Below are 15,654 nucleotides of genomic sequence, written 5' to 3' on the forward strand. Positions count from 1 at the left end.
GAGATGATTTGAGCCCATTAATACTCGAGGGCTGTCCTTCAAGCTTAAGTAATTCATCATACATTTGATCTATAATGAAGCTAAGGAACTCTTGAGCACCTTCTTGTCTGAAAAACAAAAATAGTTTCACTAGGCAACTTAAAATAGAAAGTAGAATATAGACATGCCGACATAAATATTTACACTAGACAGAGAAGAAACTAAATAATGCAAATTTAACCCTTTGGTAATTACTCTTGAGGTGTTCTAGGTTTCTTCTTTCCTTGGTCCATGAAAATATTGGCCAACTCAGAATAGTACAAAAGATTGTTAACCTATTTGTTACAACATTTTACCGATCACAAGTTAACTTCTAAAATATCTCAGTCTAACCCATTATTTCACATTAAATGGGTTGCAACAGGTGTAATAAACCACAAACAGAGAAATAAATTGGAAAAAAGTGTAACATGGTTTCCCAAATTCTTCTCCGGTCAAAAAGTCAACTTTTTCACAACTAAAATATCTCAAGGGCATTTTTGTATTTTCTCTCTAATAATTTATAATTAAATATTATTTAAGGTTTGGGTTATTACGCTTTATGCTGAGATTCGCAATAAAAGGTGGTAAGATGGAGAGTTATTAAGAATAGTTTAGTTTAGTTTTTGTTGAGAAGAGGATGGAAGCAGGAAAACAAGAGAAGATCATCCTCAAAACCCCAGCTCTTCTAAAGGTTCATTTTCTTTTCCTCAATTTCAAATGCTGTTAACAAGGCCATAGACGATTGATTGATATTTTTTTTTTCAATTTTTATTAAAGAAGCAGTTTTGCTAGGACTGAAATTATTTCTTGTTTTCCTTGCAATTTTTATTTGTTTTATTATTTATTAACTGTGGGTGTGAAGAGCTATAGTGTTTCTTCATAAACTTGTTTCAGCTGGTTCATGATTTTATATTTTTTTTTCTTTAGAGTTCAAACTACAACAGTAACCAAAGACATAGGTGCAGTGTGACAAGTGAAATTAAATTACTAGCCTTAAACTTTTAGATTTACTTTCCCTCACAAGATAACCATTGGCCTTTCTTGTGATAGTACATCCTTGAAACAAGCTGCTATCCAAGAGAACATGAGCAGTTGAAGCAACTAAGGGAAGCCACTGTCGAGAAATACCAGTTCAGGTATATTGAATATTTGCATTTACATATATGTATATACAAGAGCATTTAAGCGCTAGCTGGTTAGTAAGTTAATACAACGCTAGCAATTCATTTGGGCCAACTCCACAGTGTCATCTCATGATCCAAACTGTTTATTTTCTAGGTCATCATTCCAATATATCGCCCTTGCAAAAAATTAGCCAAATTTATACCATTTGAATAATCGTTAATATTTTCATTGTTTACAGAAAGTATTGTGTTCATCAGTTTATTTGATTATAGTTTCATGAGTGAATGTCGTCTAATACATATATTTCATTTAATTTAAGACTATTGCTTCTAATAAATTAATTAATACAAGGTCTTATCATAAAGAGAATTTTTTTTAGTAATATTGGTAAGTTATTTTGATTTTTTTTTTTATCAACTAATAAATTCCTTGATCTTTTTTTTCCAGAACTAATAAATTTCTTGATCAAAGAAACTAATATAACTTTTCAGAAAATACCAACTTTAACCTCAATAATTACAGTTTGATCTAATTAATTGCAGGAGCATTATGAATGTGCCTGTTGATGAAGGGCTGTTGCTCTCCATGCTTATGAAGCTCATGAATGCAAAGAAGACACTGGAGCTCGGAGTATTTACTGGCTATTCACTTCTTACTACAGCTCTTGCACTGCCTTCTGATGGAAAAGTATTCTTCCTTTTTCGTTCTTTTTTATTTTAATTTTTAATTTTCATTAAATAATAAATAAATAAAACTTTTCATCTTGACTTACATTAGTAATTAGTTCTGGAGTTTCAACATGAACTTTTTCAGATTACAGCAATCGATCTGAATAAAGAAGCCTATGAGTTCGGATTGCCGTTCATTCGGAAGGCTGGGGTGGAGCATAAGATTAACTTCTTTCAATTGGATGCCATCTCCGTCCTAAATGATCTCATTATCAATGTAAGTTTGTACCTTACACATGTACCCATTTTTTTAAAAGAAGGATTTCTGAAAAAGCATTCATCGTCGTATGTTGCCAGACCATCAATCTATGTTATTGATTAAGTTGACACTATACTTGAAGGTGTAGTCCGGATTCACAATCTAGCAACATAAACCTACGAGAAAACATTAGCTGAAATAGTTTTAGTTTTATCATTGGTTCAAATAGATAGAATTGTATTTTGATTTGGAGTTTCAAACAAGCAAGCAGGGGAACGAAGAAGGGAGCTTTGATTTTGCATTTGTGGATGCTAACAAGGACACCTACATTGAATATTACGAGCTGCTGATAAAGCTTGTTAAGGTTGGTGGGATAATAGCATTCGATAACACATTGTCGTCTGGCTCAGTGGCAGAGCCCGAGGAAATGGTAGAGGAACGTTTAAGGCCATACAGAAAACATACGAGGGAATTGAACAGCTTTCTAGCCGCAGATTCCCGTATCGAATTGGCTCACGTTTCCATCGGCGATGGCCTCACCCTCTGCAGGCGCCTCTATTAGGAAGAAAAACTATTTCAGTGTACTCTGTTGAAGTTCTCTGTAAAATGGTTAACATTTGTCTTCAAATAATGTGGTTGACCATGTATTAGTAAACATAATCTCCTCACTTGATGAGATGAGCTTTGTATGATGGAAGATTAGTCCTTTTTCCTTTGTATGATGAGATAAGCTTTGTATATTACAAAGAAAACCTTTCAGCTCTTCCAATCTCTACCTGCAAAAGCCCCTAGGACTCATTCAGGTGGGAGGGAGTAAGGAAAGGGGTTAGGGTTAGAATACGTCACAAGTTCAATCCGATCCCAATGCACCCAAAAAATGCAGCTGTAACCCAGAAAGCTTTCATCTCAGGGATGATTGCAGTTTTATCTTGACCCCAAGTGCTGGTAGGTTAGAAGATGGTAATAGTACAAAAGATGCATGTAGCTTGAGATTGAGAGATGGCCTCATGATTTCTGAATTCTACATCAATCCTTTTCCTTTCTTTTCTTGTGAATTCTAATCTAGAGCTGTCAAATTTCCCATCTCCCCCCGCACCGTAACTCTTTCTTGAGAAAATGTATAATATAAGTTGTGACTAATTAAGCAAAAAAAAGTAATCTAGAGACGTTTATGTTGAGTGTTGAAACTTGAAATGCAAGCAAGCTCCGATGTTTTCTTACAAAGTAATTAACCCTCCTACACGTAACACACTAGTACAATAGTAGGTAGCTAACAAGGGTCAGTTTCATTTTGATGTTAAAATTGGGAATTGGTGGCCGGCGCTGGGTAGCTATTAGTCGTCTATGGTAATGTCTAGGGTTGATCATGCAAGCAAGCAACTCTAGTCGTATATCCAAAAACCTCAACTAACCTCCAATTTGTCACTTGAAGAAATCACACATTAGTCGCGGTATACTTATACTGTGTGAGGTGAGGTGAGTACGTTCAACGGTGCAAGAAATGGAAATTATATCAAATATGGACATCTGCCTGCCTGTCAATGGCCTCAGAATCAGATAACAGATAGCTGTTAGGAAATTAAGTTACGTTGATGAATGAAATGGTGTAGTGTAGTGGCTTCACATGTCCATGTTCTGATGTTCATGCCCATGGGTGACCTAATTATGACTAAAACCCATCTTCCACGCACAACTTTCATCTTTTGTACTATTACCATATTTTGTACTTGGGTTTTGATTAATGTCTCTCTCATCCCCAACTTCATAATTTATCTTGACCCAACTTATGAACGCTAAACGAGTGCAAACATAATTTACAAAAAGTGACAAAGGACAAGGTGAACCCAGCCTAACAGCTACCCAGCAGAGCACAGAAATTGCAATACAATAATAAACAGCTCTGCCACATTATCTAATCTGCATATATATAACAAAGCAGGATAACTCACTAAACTCTGTAGAAACCACAGCCCCACCAAATGGTTGGTATCGACACCTTATGACTTATTCCGTCTAATCCCCACAAAATGAAAAATTCTTCAACCCTACTTTCATCTAGTCTTATGAGTTACCAAACCCAATATAATTTTAAGCACCAAACGTGACCGTAAGATCTCATTGTATGAAACTAGATCATGGAGTGATGATACAGAAAAATCAGGCAGACACAATACAGATCATGCTTCTACTCAATTGATGTCCTAGTTTTGAGGAGACGAGTCAATTCATCCTTGGGCCAAAATTGTTGCTTTCTATCACACATTGCCCTCATATTGCCACTTAAATCAAACATAATTTCACAAAAGATTAGCATTTTCACAACAAACTAATTGAATTTAAGATGACATAAAAAGTGATTCTTGCTCCCTCAATCAAGTGAAGTGCTTCCAAATATCATACCAAGCAAACATTCACAAAGCACTAATTAAAGGAGAAGCAAGACATTCATATGAGAGAGTCAATGACAATACAAAATTCACAATCAAAAAAGAACTAACTCTTAGGAATGTTCTTGCCCACAATCTTAGCTGGAGCTATGCGAAGAAGATTGCCAGGCTTACCAGGAAGAGCACCTTTGATCATAACAACATTGAGGTCCTTATCAATCTTCAGAATCTTGAGCTTCCTGATCTTGGTCTTGGTCCCTCCCATTCTTCCAGGCATCTTCTTCCCCTTGTAAACCCGCCCCGGCGTCGTTCCGGCCCCAATTGACCCAAGAGCTCTGTGACTCTTGGACCCATGAGTCATTTGCCCTCTCTTGAAATTGTGCCTCTTAATCCCACCCTGAAACCCTTTACCGATTGTGGTTCCAGAGACATCAACAATGTCTCCTTCGTTGAAGAGCTCGTCAAACGAAAGCTTCTGATTTGGCTCGAACCCATCAACGCTCTGGAGCCGAAACTCCTGGAGATGGCGCAGGGGGATTGAACCGGCCTTCTGGATATGACCCATTTCGGGTTTCGTCAGTTTTCGGTCCCTGACTCGGCGATAGCCCACCTGAACGGCATCGTATCCGTCGGTGGCCTCGGTTTTGACCTGGGTCACTATGTTGCCTTCTTTGAAACCCACCACTGTGACTGGGACAACTTTGCCGTTGGGTTCGAAGAAGCTCATCATGCCGAGCTTCGTGGCCATAACTCCTATACCTGCCTCAATGCTCATGGTCACGCCCACTGGCTTCTTCTTCTTGGATTTCACAATGGGCAGAAATGGGTTGCTGTTGGTGTGGGTTGGTGGGGTGAGAAATGAAGAGCAGCATTTTGAGGAGGAGAATGAGACATTGGGAAGAAGGGAGGAAGAAGATGAAGCTGAAATTGAAAGGATTGACATCTTTCTTTGCTTCTGGCTATGCACTCAAACGCATAGCATGAGTTGCTCAATTGCACACTTCAGACTCAGAGAGAGTAGAGGAAGAAGAGTGAGAGAGGGTTTTCTTATCCTTTTGGAATTGGGTTTTGGGAGAGGATACTGGTATTTGGGACCACCCAAACTAACTTGGGCTTTAGAAGGAGTGACTTTTTGTGTAAATTTTTCCTTGGCAATTCTTATTTCTATTTACACCTCACAACAAGACCCCAAAGAAAATTTTATGATGTCTTTGTTTTTTTTTTTCCCTTTTCAAATTATCCCTTCCACCGCATCTTCAAAAGGATCAATTACTATTCACATGAGATTAATTTTATTTGAGTGGTGATTTCTCCACTCCAATTTTATCCACTTACACTCCATTTTATAACTAAAAAAGGAGTGTAAGTGGATAAAATTGGAGTGGGGAAATCATTATTTTTATGTACGAGATTAATGATTAAAAAATTGCTATGTGTGTAGTAAAAAAGATTCTGATTTTTTTTGTGTGTATTTTTTCAGAATTTTTTTTTTTTTTTTCTTCACTGAGGTTAGCGCCCTCAAGTAACAGCTCGGGTTGCGCTTGCCTTCGAACCTACCCAATCTTTGTGGAGCCCACCATCTGCCCCGACTAGATTTGTGCGGTAGAGTGGATTTCTTCAACCTAAGGGGATCTTTTGCCCAGATTGAGCCCTGCGGTAGAAGTGCTCTTACTAATATTTGGCCCTTACTGCAGAAATTGTCTCAAGTATCCCTTTGTCATATTTATCAAAAAGACAAACTGGTTGCGGATGGCCTTGCTACATTAGGACATCAATTTTCAACAACCTTGTATTTGGTTTGAAATTTTTTCATTTCATGTGTATTATAAAATTATGTTTGAAATGTATGGTTTTAAGATCTGGAAACGAGTTTGAATCAAAAAAGAATTAAAACGTTTGAATCAAATGTTACTCAATCCTCACATTGGAAACGAATGTGTTTTACCTAGGACAAATTTCTCTAAAAGAAAAAGAATAGAACCATGCAAGGCCATTTCTATTTGGCAAATAGGTATTTTTGGTCCCGGTAGGCTTTTGGTTTTACCACTTTGATCATTGTAATTTGAATTTTGTCCTTGTACTTTTCAATTCAGAGCATTTCAAGGGCACGTTTCAGTTTTTGTCAAATTCCTCCCAATTTCGTTACTCAATCCTCACACTAGAAACGAGTGTGTTTTATCTAGGACGAATTTCTCTAACAGAAAAAAAAATCATGCAAGGCCATTTCTCAAAGCCCATTCTTTGTTTGGCAAATAATTATTTTTGGTCTCTGTAGGCTTTTGGTTTTACCACTTTGGTCATCGTAGTTTGAATTTTGTCAATTGTCCTTGTATTTTTCAATTTTGAGCAATTCAAGGATACTTAGTTTTTGTCAAATCCCTCCCAACTTCGTTAAGTTTTGACCACATGCCCCTCATGTGAAAAGGGTATTCCAATCTACTAGAGCCATATTTAATTGTAAAACACAAGCTAGAGCTCTTCCCATTCACTTTGGGTGCAATTTTAGTACTTAGGGTTTCAAGAAGGGATTTTTATAGAAATGTCACATGAACTTTTACCTCAGTTTCAATTTATCACATTAAAGAAAAATGTAAGAGAAATGTCATCTTAATTTTTCAAAATCCACAATTTGTCACCTTCCCTCATCACATGTGCACCACCGATGGCTCTAACCAACACCACCCACCTTGAAATCCATTCCCCCTTCAATGTGTTTTGGGGGCGAGTGGGGTTGGGGAGAAAGAGAGAGAGGAGTCTCTTTTTTCTCTCTTTTTTTTCCCTTGAAAATGGAAAGACTAAAATACCCTTGAAATGGATAGAAAATTGGATGTTGTTAAAGTTAGATGACAAATAATGGATTTTGAAAAATTAAGGGGACAATTCCCTTAAATTATTCTTTAAGGTGACAAATTAAAATTGAGGTATAAGTTCCAGTGACATTTCTACAAAAATTCCTTTAAAAAATATTTGCATCTCTAGGTTAAAATTTGAGTGAATTGGGAGGAATTTCAAAAGAATTGGCTCAAGTGGACAACAATACCCCTCTATATAAAAGACACATGGCTAAAATGTAACGGAATTGCTAGCGAATTGAAAACTACAAGGATACAATTGACAAAAATTAAAACTACAAATACCAAATTAGTAAAACCGGCAAACTACTAGAACCAAAAGTGACTTCTTACCTTCTTGTTTTATATTCAACAATCAAAAATAAAAATTGCTACTTTTCTTTTCTCCTTGCAAGTGGTAAGGCATTGGTTTGGCAGCCAAAGCCTTTAAGCCTATAGAGCATGAACATAGAAGAAAACTTGGAAAGTGTACGAATTTCTATTCCAATTTACAACCATAAATCAAATGGTAAACCCAAAGGAACTATTCTATAACATTTACTGTGATGCTCTTCTAATAAACAATTTAACAAGAAACTTATTTGGTCATGCAGACCTCTAATCCTCTGCCAAAATAAAAAAATACTGCCCCTGCGAACAGCTCCTCTCTCTCTCTCTCTCTCTCTCTCTCTCTCTCTCTCAGCAAATATTAATGGAAGCTGAATATCTCTCTTTCTCTAGCCTAGCCTGCAATAAATGTATAGGAACCTTTATTCCAATGGAGGAGGATCAGGAAAAAATGATAGAAAGTATGGAAAGATATCATTATCAAGGCCACCTAGGTACAATTACAACGACAACTCCTGAGGAAGTTGTTAGGCAGGTTAACTCTCATTTTCGTCAACATTCTCCAAGCAACTCATCTCATTATCAAATGTCAGAAGGGCCATTGATGTCCTGGGAAAAGTAGCAGAACATAGAACATTTTAGAAGATATGTGAAATCACCGATGCGAAAAGTCTACATAAATTAAAGTGACCTACCTTATTCTCCATTACCACTCCATCAGGAATTTCCAATTTCATCCCGGGTTTTGCAGCGATAGTTACTCTCCCCTGGAGAAGTAAATCAACCATAAGAAAAATGAAATACTGTTGAATCAACAAATAACTGAGAGATCATTTTGAAAGATTGATGGCAATACGTTGCTCCAGCAAATCATTTTATATGTACGAGCAAACGAATACCCCAGTCCGATCCATATTACAAAGCATTCTGCACTAATATCAATATGTGATGTGGACATTCTTAGATACTGCCAGCGCAAGAAATTTGTTTCCAGTATTTTACTGAGTTTTTTTACTGCTGATATGAAAAGATAACAAACCTCCCTAAAGCTCACGAACTATAACGCAGAATATGATTGGGTGCAAATTGCAAACAAATTAAAAAGGGATGAAAGAAGCAACAGTTACAAGTTAACAAATTTGAAACAGATTCCAGGAGAACAATAGCAATACCTTGAGAGTTATACCAGCTCCAAACCACACATCACCTGTGACCTTCAAGCTATCGAGGCCAATAATGTCAGGCATGGACTTAAAGCGGCTTAGGAGGTCACTAACCTGAAAGGAGATAAAAACGTTAAAGAAGACAAATGCAAATAGATAAAGGCAAGGCAATTGCGACCAAACAAATCTTTACCTTTTCAAATTCAGGTCCTAATTCAATTACAGGATTTTCGGGATTAGTTCTAGCAATATTCCGAACTAGAACCCCTTCATCACAGGTATAGAGATCTGACTGTAGAAGCACATAAATGAGATATAACAAAAACAATAAATTCAAGGTTCTAAAGAGCATCATTTCTTCTCAATTGTCAAAATAAAAGTTATGGGAAAGAAAAGTGTCAACATCACCTTTAGAAGAAGTATGTCTGATGTTTTATTCAGTGAAAGAGATCGAGAATGGGGAACATTGACACCAATGGCACGATCAAAGAACTGGTACAAGCCATAAAAAGTGAAATAACCAAAAAACCTAGCAACAATAACTGTAAAAATAAATATTAAAAGAATTTTATATAATATGAAAAATACCCGTATTGCTGAACCAGCCGCCGTTTCCTGCAAAAGAACTTGATCACTTTCTATTCTACATTATAAAGTAATAATAATAAACAGTATTTTTGTTAATTACTAGTCAATATACAGAAGTTTCTCAACAGATGATAAGGTATGGTACCTTAGAAACTGAGATATCTTCAATCTTTAGTGTATCTGTATCCAAAAGCCTTTTAATGGCTCTCAAATTCACCCACCTGTACAATGTAGCACAAAGTGAAGATAAGCAGTTATTTTATAGGAAACAAGACTGAAAGTTAAGCATATTATTGGGTTTGAGAAGCAATCAACTTACAAGCTGCCAGTATCAACAAGTTTGAAATTTTCCATTGACTTCAATGTAACGAGCACATAACACCAAGGAAAGTGAGTAACCATGTAATAAAAAGATAATAAATCAAGTAAATGATCAAAATCTACCAAGTACACGCAGCATGATATAGAATTTCAAACCTAAACATACATATATAAATGCAAAATAGCCAATACAGGAGAAAACAAAGGAAAGAAAAAAAATCCCAAACCGAAACTTACATGTTTGACAGAACTCTGGGCTATTTCCGCAAGCTGCATCATATTATGGCACAAAACGTTAATCACCGATGGATTAACATATAAAGAATATAGGAAAATCTATTCATCAATGCTTAGTATCATATTAAATTAACTACACCTCAAGTTTTAGACCAAGCCAGATTAACAAAAACAAGTTCACGTCTAGAAATCACAGAGCATTTTAGATTAACATATTTGCAAAAACAAGTTCACTTAAAAGCATTTTTTTTTGGTCAATATGCTATTTGTATTAGGGAAATTAATAAAAATGTCACATGAACTTATACACCAGTTCCAATTTGTTAGAAAAATTTAACAAAGATGCCACCTTGATTTGTCAAAATCGCTATATAAAAACAACCCACCGACCACTCATTCCAACCACAACCCACCCCAAACCCCACTGACAAGCACTTTATTATTTCTTATTGTAGATAATGTTAATGTTAAATTGATAGTTAACTGCCCCTGAAAAGGGGTCACGTGTGATGCACGTGCCATATTTCAGATGGAAAATTGAACAGCATTAGTCAGGTGACATATGAGGGATTTCGTCAAATCAAGGTGGGGTTCTCTTAAAGTTTTCTTCACCGTGACAAATCGAAAATATTTTATAATGTTAGGTGACATTTCTAGAATTTCCCTTTGGATTATTGACAGCTCGCCTTTTCCAAAATTAGATTGGGCTAGATGATTAAGTTCATCATCAATATATAGTTGTTACAACCAACTACAAGCTGTCAATTTTATGCCAATCTACAACATAACTCATATCCAAATGCATAGCTAGGGTCTTTTGGTAAAAAAAATTATATAGCTAAATTACTTTGTCTTGTACAAAAGGAAAAAATTATATCCTCAAATCTATCTCCCCACCCACTTGAAGGATGATAATCATAGCAGTAGCACTAATGGAAGCCTTGGAAGGTTTCCAACTGTTATTTTTAATTCAAATACCCCAAAAGGTTGCTGCAATCTCATCAATCAGCCTAAGGCTTTCATCACATGCTCAATCAATTGTAGTTATGAAAATAGCTTTTCAATTGTTTAATCTAGAACCCAAGATTATGATTAATTTTTGGCAAGACTTCCAATTTCACGAACAGATTTCCACATTATCTAAGCAGTTGATTCATTTCAAGGAAGACCCAAAACTTGAAGGTTACTAACCAATTCGAATAAGGAGAAATAGGACACATACAAGACGTGGATTTATTGAAGAATCTCGAGTTTAACCTCCCATTCAAAAGTTCAAAACATTTATAAACTGTATTCCTAAACTGAATTTATATAAAAATATAGAAATTATAGCCACCTTTGAAGATACTAACACAGGGCATCCCAACCACAATTTTAAAGGATTGGAGATAAGGGAGGGCGTTATAGTTGTACAGTACCATATATATATATCAATACTACCTACCTCAAACTTCTGTAGGCGTGAACCAATGTTACTAAAATCTGCATCATATGCGGTAGGCACAACCTGGTGGGAGAGAAAAGTCAGACTTACAAAATCTACCACACAAGATGGAGAAATCTGAAGAAAATAAAAGGAAGGGGGTCACACACACACACACACACACACACACACAGACAGCTTCAGGAGTGGAATCCAGTTTTGCAGGACCCCGCTTCCTGAAGTTTTTCTAATATGTATATGTACAGACACACACAAACACACACAGAGAGAAAGAGGAGAACATCCTAAGCTCTCATTTTGTTTACCTCTATACAGTATTCAATCTTGTTTTCAATCAAATGATCCAAAATTTCTACACATTGACTTAAGGGACACAATGATCTAAGGATTGATCCCCAACAAAGGACAAAAAAAGCAATAATAAATGGAAGTATCGCAGAGAACTACAATAATAAAAATAAAAATATATGACAAGGATACTTGGGTCAATTGTAGCAGCCACGTTATCTGAGTCAACCACAAAGATATACTCCTTACCCTGAAAAGGAAAGCTGAAGAAGTTTAGCCAAGTTTACCTTTAAATACCTCCTCTCAACAGGTACTCTTTTCTTTTGTTTCGTTCAAATTCATGTTTCTCGGTAATTTAAATGAAAAAGAAACAAAACCATAAGGACACCTTCAGAAGTGCATTAAGATACAAACCTGTGATAATAGGACATCAAGAGTTCCACTTTTCATAATGGAAAGGAACACTGCACCGTGGCCAGGATACCTTCACATAAGCACAAAAGTAGGGTAATTGATCAGCAAAGTTATGTTCACTGTCAAAGGAAATCAATTTGTGATTGTGCAGAACCAACATATGAGAATTATTGGATGAGAATTATTGGATGGTATAGTTAGTTCTTATGAGCCTGCTCTAAAGTTTTCACCAACAATTTTTTCAAAGGACAGCATGGTTGTTACAAAATGCTTCACAAACTCCCACCTTCAACAGACAACTCAAATAGATCAGAAATATAAGAAACTGAAAATAATTAACTTGAGGAAACAGGACTACAACACTGCAGTCAAATCATAAAGCAATTACAGTACCCTCACATGAGTCATGACGCTCTCAAATCTTAAGACAATCACATCCTCAAAAAATTAATTCCTTAATTAAAAAAGACCCGTCATAATCATACAGTAAAAAGCACATAACCATGCTGTTAGATTTTCTGCCAAACGAAGACAATTTCAAGAAATAACTACATGACACCACATATTGAAGTGAATTACAATCTCCAATGGGTACTAGGAATTATAAATCAAACCATGCATTCAACTCAGATTATTTACCTGTTCTCATGATACAGGGAACTTAACCATTCAAGGAGTAAAAGGGTAAAAATTTTATTTAAACACTTTGGTCAAAGAATTTGGTGGGCCTGGGCAAAAACTGTCCAATACACCTTTTGTTATCCATTGTTTTCTATATTACAACCGAAGGAACAAGCATTATTTGCCTGTAACCATCCAACTTTATGCTTTTAGATTTCATCCTTTTCAAACATAGTGGAGGACTGAGTTTTTTGGTTTGAACATGTGTGAAGCTAAACCCTCTTAATGGAGGCCCAGAATCTGAAGGAGTTTGACTTAATTTGAAATTAGGGTTAGCTAGGTATTCTAAAAGTTGCGATTAATCTGTTAGTTATTAAATATGGATACATCCCTAGAAAGAAAAATAGAAGAAAAAAAACAAAAAAATTTCTATCAGCACTTAATAGATTCTCAAAATAAGTCACGTCTGCTTTCAACATCATACAGATTATGCACGTATTAGTTAAAAAAATAAACAATATGAAGAATTCAGATAGGAAAGATGACATACAGTTCGTCCTCACCGCTCTGTCCTCCAGATGACTTGTGCTGTGGCTGTTGGGACCACATGAATGAGAACATACATTCACAAGTAAGTCCTAATCCAAGCTTCCAATAACCAAAACAAGAAAAAGAAAACATAAGCTAATAAAAAAATACGCCTTAGAATCGCAAACCTGTTTAAGAGAATGAATATCAACATTTGACTTGGTGTATTTCTCCAAGACCTACATTACACAAGCTAATATGAGTAGAAAAACATAGGATCTAAAAGTAAGAACTTCATGGGGAAATGGCAAAAGCAATTCACCTTGACTGTATCTTCGTGTGTCGTTGTTGTGTTCATAAGGAGCAAAGGAACACTGCATCTGTACTTAGAATGGAGAGCCTGCAATAGTAATATTAAGATATGTGAAGGGTGATTATAGAATACCTGCAATTTTTAAAAAACAACTGAGAGAGAGAGAGGTAAAATTTGACCTCAATTTGATTAACAATTAAGTCTAGAGATGTCAACCCATCACAGATTTGAATAGTGGACCTGCATCAAAGTTATAAAGAATTAGAGTAATATAGCTACAAAACAAAACCAAGAAATCAATACGCAACAAAATACTTGCACAAAACAAGTACAAGAATTTAGCCTACAGATGCAAAAAGTGAGAACACAAAAGAATTCTGGTCATTGAGTATGAGTGCATACTTGGGGCCATGGAATCCCATGTTTGTACCCAAAGCTCCATTGAACTTGAGCACAACAAGCTTGTCCAGGAGCTCCTCAGTTCTATCTACACCTACACTCTCATGCATGCACCAAAATAAGTACATTTAAATTTTATCACTTTTGTTGAGATTGATTAAAAAAGAAAAACAATTTATCCAATATTACCAGGAGAAATGGGTAACAAGCTGTAAGGAAGCACAAGCAACTCATCCTTGTTGACGCTCTTACCCTCCTCTATACGCTCCACTTGCTCCCTTCAAAAAAACACACGCAGGGCACATCGAATTCAACACTCACTGAAACAAAATATCAAACTCCTAGAGCTCAACTTAAGAAACACAAACAACCAAAACCCACCTCGTATCCTCCAGTTGTGCAACAGAAGAAGCACTGCTCTTCTGGTGAAGAAGGAAAGTCTTGGTGATCAAATTGCAGACCAAGTACACGAACTGAACCGAGTCGTTGGCCGGAATCGGATACGTAATCTTCTTATAGTATTCCAACGGCATGGCCGAATCAACAAGCGAAACAATGGGAATCTGCAACCGATCCGCCTCGAGAATCACCGAAGATTTCCGATCAGTATCGAAAACAACCAGGCAATCAGGAGGTTGGGTGGGCCCGAAGCAAATCTTCTTACGGCGGGACCTGAACTTCTTGGGGCTGTGGCTGTTGGTGAGGAACCCACCAGTGCGCCACAGCAAGTTCATGGAGGGGCTGTAGCAGCCGATCTTCTTCGTCATCTGCTCGATGATCTCATCCCAGAGGGAGTTGGTGTTGACGAACATGAAGCGGGCCTTCTGCTGGGCGAGGGCGGCGATGAACTCGGCGGCGGTGCGGAGGCAGATGAGGGTTCTATCAGAGTCGATGATGGCCATGCCATTGCGGGTTCCATAGGTGAACTGCTTGAAGTGGTGGGCTGCTACTCGACGACCCAAATGGGCGTTGGTGCTCAGTAGCTTCTGTATCACTATGGAGTGGAGGGTCATGGCGTCTGTTAGGGTTTAGCTGGGTTTTTCCAGACTGAAAATGGTGAAATGAAAATTGGGTTGGGGGTGGAGAAATGGGTCGGGTTGGTCAGGTGGCCCGTGATCCATGGGCCGTGGGTCAAACATTTCAATTTCCTTTTCTTTTTTTGGTTGAGATAGGAGTCAAATTTCTCATTAGTTCCATGAAATTAAAAGAATTAGTTGGAACTTGTGATGTTAATCGTGATCCAGCATATTTTGGTTATATGTCATATTACACTACAATTTTCAAAATGATTGTTTTTTAAAAATTTTGTCATAGTACCCTATAATTTCTTATTTGAGTAATCCACGATATAGCGATTTCAATACGCTATTAAAGTAGTTCTGATAAGAGAGGGGAAGTTGGTGATGGTCGTAGTTGTAGGGTGATGATGATGGTAGAGGTGGTTCGTATGAGTCAAATGGTGGCTGGATGAGAGTGGTGATGGTAATAGTGATAGTGGCTACGTGAGAAGAGGAGGGGTTTGCGATGTGATGGTCAAGGTGGTAGTTGTGATGGTAAGGTGGTGGTTGTGTGGCGGTAGTGACGGTGACGGCATGGTTGTAACATTTTTTATTTTATAATTTTCACTTTTGTCTTTGAATTATAGAATTAACACATATTTTGGAGAAAATTCGCAGTTGAGATTTATCACCCCATTGTT

At 36.8% G+C, this 15,654-nt stretch overlaps 2 protein-coding genes and 1 pseudogene across 3 annotated transcripts; 1 reads left to right on the plus strand and 2 right to left on the minus strand.

The window, feature by feature from the left end:
• Positions 1–589: 589 nt before the first annotated feature.
• LOC110756050 (flavonoid 3',5'-methyltransferase-like) lies at positions 590–2,795 on the plus strand. Its single transcript, XM_088247831.1, has 5 exons — positions 590–712; positions 1,072–1,157; positions 1,689–1,833; positions 1,960–2,091; positions 2,345–2,795. Exons 1-5 carry the CDS (start codon positions 659–661, stop codon positions 2,633–2,635), a joined length of 708 nt encoding a protein of 235 aa, XP_088103957.1. The 5' UTR covers positions 590–658; the 3' UTR covers positions 2,636–2,795.
• Positions 2,796–4,386: 1,591 nt separating this feature from the next.
• On the minus strand, positions 4,387–5,561 carry LOC110756082 (large ribosomal subunit protein uL3c pseudogene; annotated as a pseudogene).
• A 2,205-nt stretch (positions 5,562–7,766) lies between these two features.
• On the minus strand, positions 7,767–15,185 carry LOC110756058 (UTP--glucose-1-phosphate uridylyltransferase). Of its 2 annotated transcripts, XR_002526599.2 has the most exons (21): positions 14,337–15,185; positions 14,145–14,233; positions 13,959–14,049; positions 13,736–13,796; positions 13,566–13,643; positions 13,432–13,482; positions 13,266–13,309; positions 12,095–12,164; positions 11,873–11,930; positions 11,698–11,744; positions 11,393–11,455; positions 9,949–9,981; positions 9,710–9,747; positions 9,536–9,611; positions 9,391–9,417; positions 9,211–9,294; positions 8,996–9,094; positions 8,812–8,916; positions 8,335–8,406; positions 8,130–8,248; positions 7,767–8,038 (listed from the first exon to the last, which is right to left on the minus strand). XR_002526599.2 is itself a non-coding variant. In XM_021957439.2 (20 exons), exons 1-20 carry the CDS (start codon positions 14,966–14,968, stop codon positions 8,222–8,224), a joined length of 1,845 nt encoding a protein of 614 aa, XP_021813131.2. In that variant the 5' UTR covers positions 14,969–15,185; the 3' UTR covers positions 7,767–8,221. The 2 variants fall into 2 exon arrangements, 1 of the variants encoding a protein (XP_021813131.2); XM_021957439.2 differs by having other exon boundaries at positions 7,767–8,248.
• Between the last annotated feature and the right edge of the window lie 469 nt (positions 15,186–15,654).

This window comes from Prunus avium, chromosome 2, assembly GCF_965620075.1.
Source record: "Prunus avium chromosome 2, drPruAviu1.hap1.1, whole genome shotgun sequence".
Taxonomy (NCBI): domain Eukaryota; kingdom Viridiplantae; phylum Streptophyta; class Magnoliopsida; order Rosales; family Rosaceae; genus Prunus; species Prunus avium.

Excerpts from the sequence above, each read along its gene's own strand:
- LOC110756050 (XM_088247831.1), top strand. The coding sequence starts at position 659 with ATGGAAGCAGGAAAACAAGAGAAGATCATCCTCAAAACCCCAGCTCTT. Across the intron at positions 1,158-1,688 it reads GTCGAGAAATACCAGTTCAG|GAGCATTATGAATGTGCCTG; the intron begins GTATATTGAATA and ends AATTAATTGCAG. Across the intron at positions 2,092-2,344 it reads TAAATGATCTCATTATCAAT|GGGAACGAAGAAGGGAGCTT; the intron begins GTAAGTTTGTAC and ends ACAAGCAAGCAG.
- LOC110756058 (XM_021957439.2), bottom strand. The coding sequence starts at position 14,968 with ATGACCCTCCACTCCATAGTGATACAGAAGCTACTGAGCACCAACGCC. Across the intron at positions 8,917-8,995 it reads TAGGACCTGAATTTGAAAAG|GTTAGTGACCTCCTAAGCCG; the intron begins GTAAAGATTTGT and ends ATCTCCTTTCAG. Across the intron at positions 8,249-8,334 it reads GAGTGGTAATGGAGAATAAG|GACATCAATGGCCCTTCTGA; the intron begins GTAGGTCACTTT and ends TACTTTTCCCAG.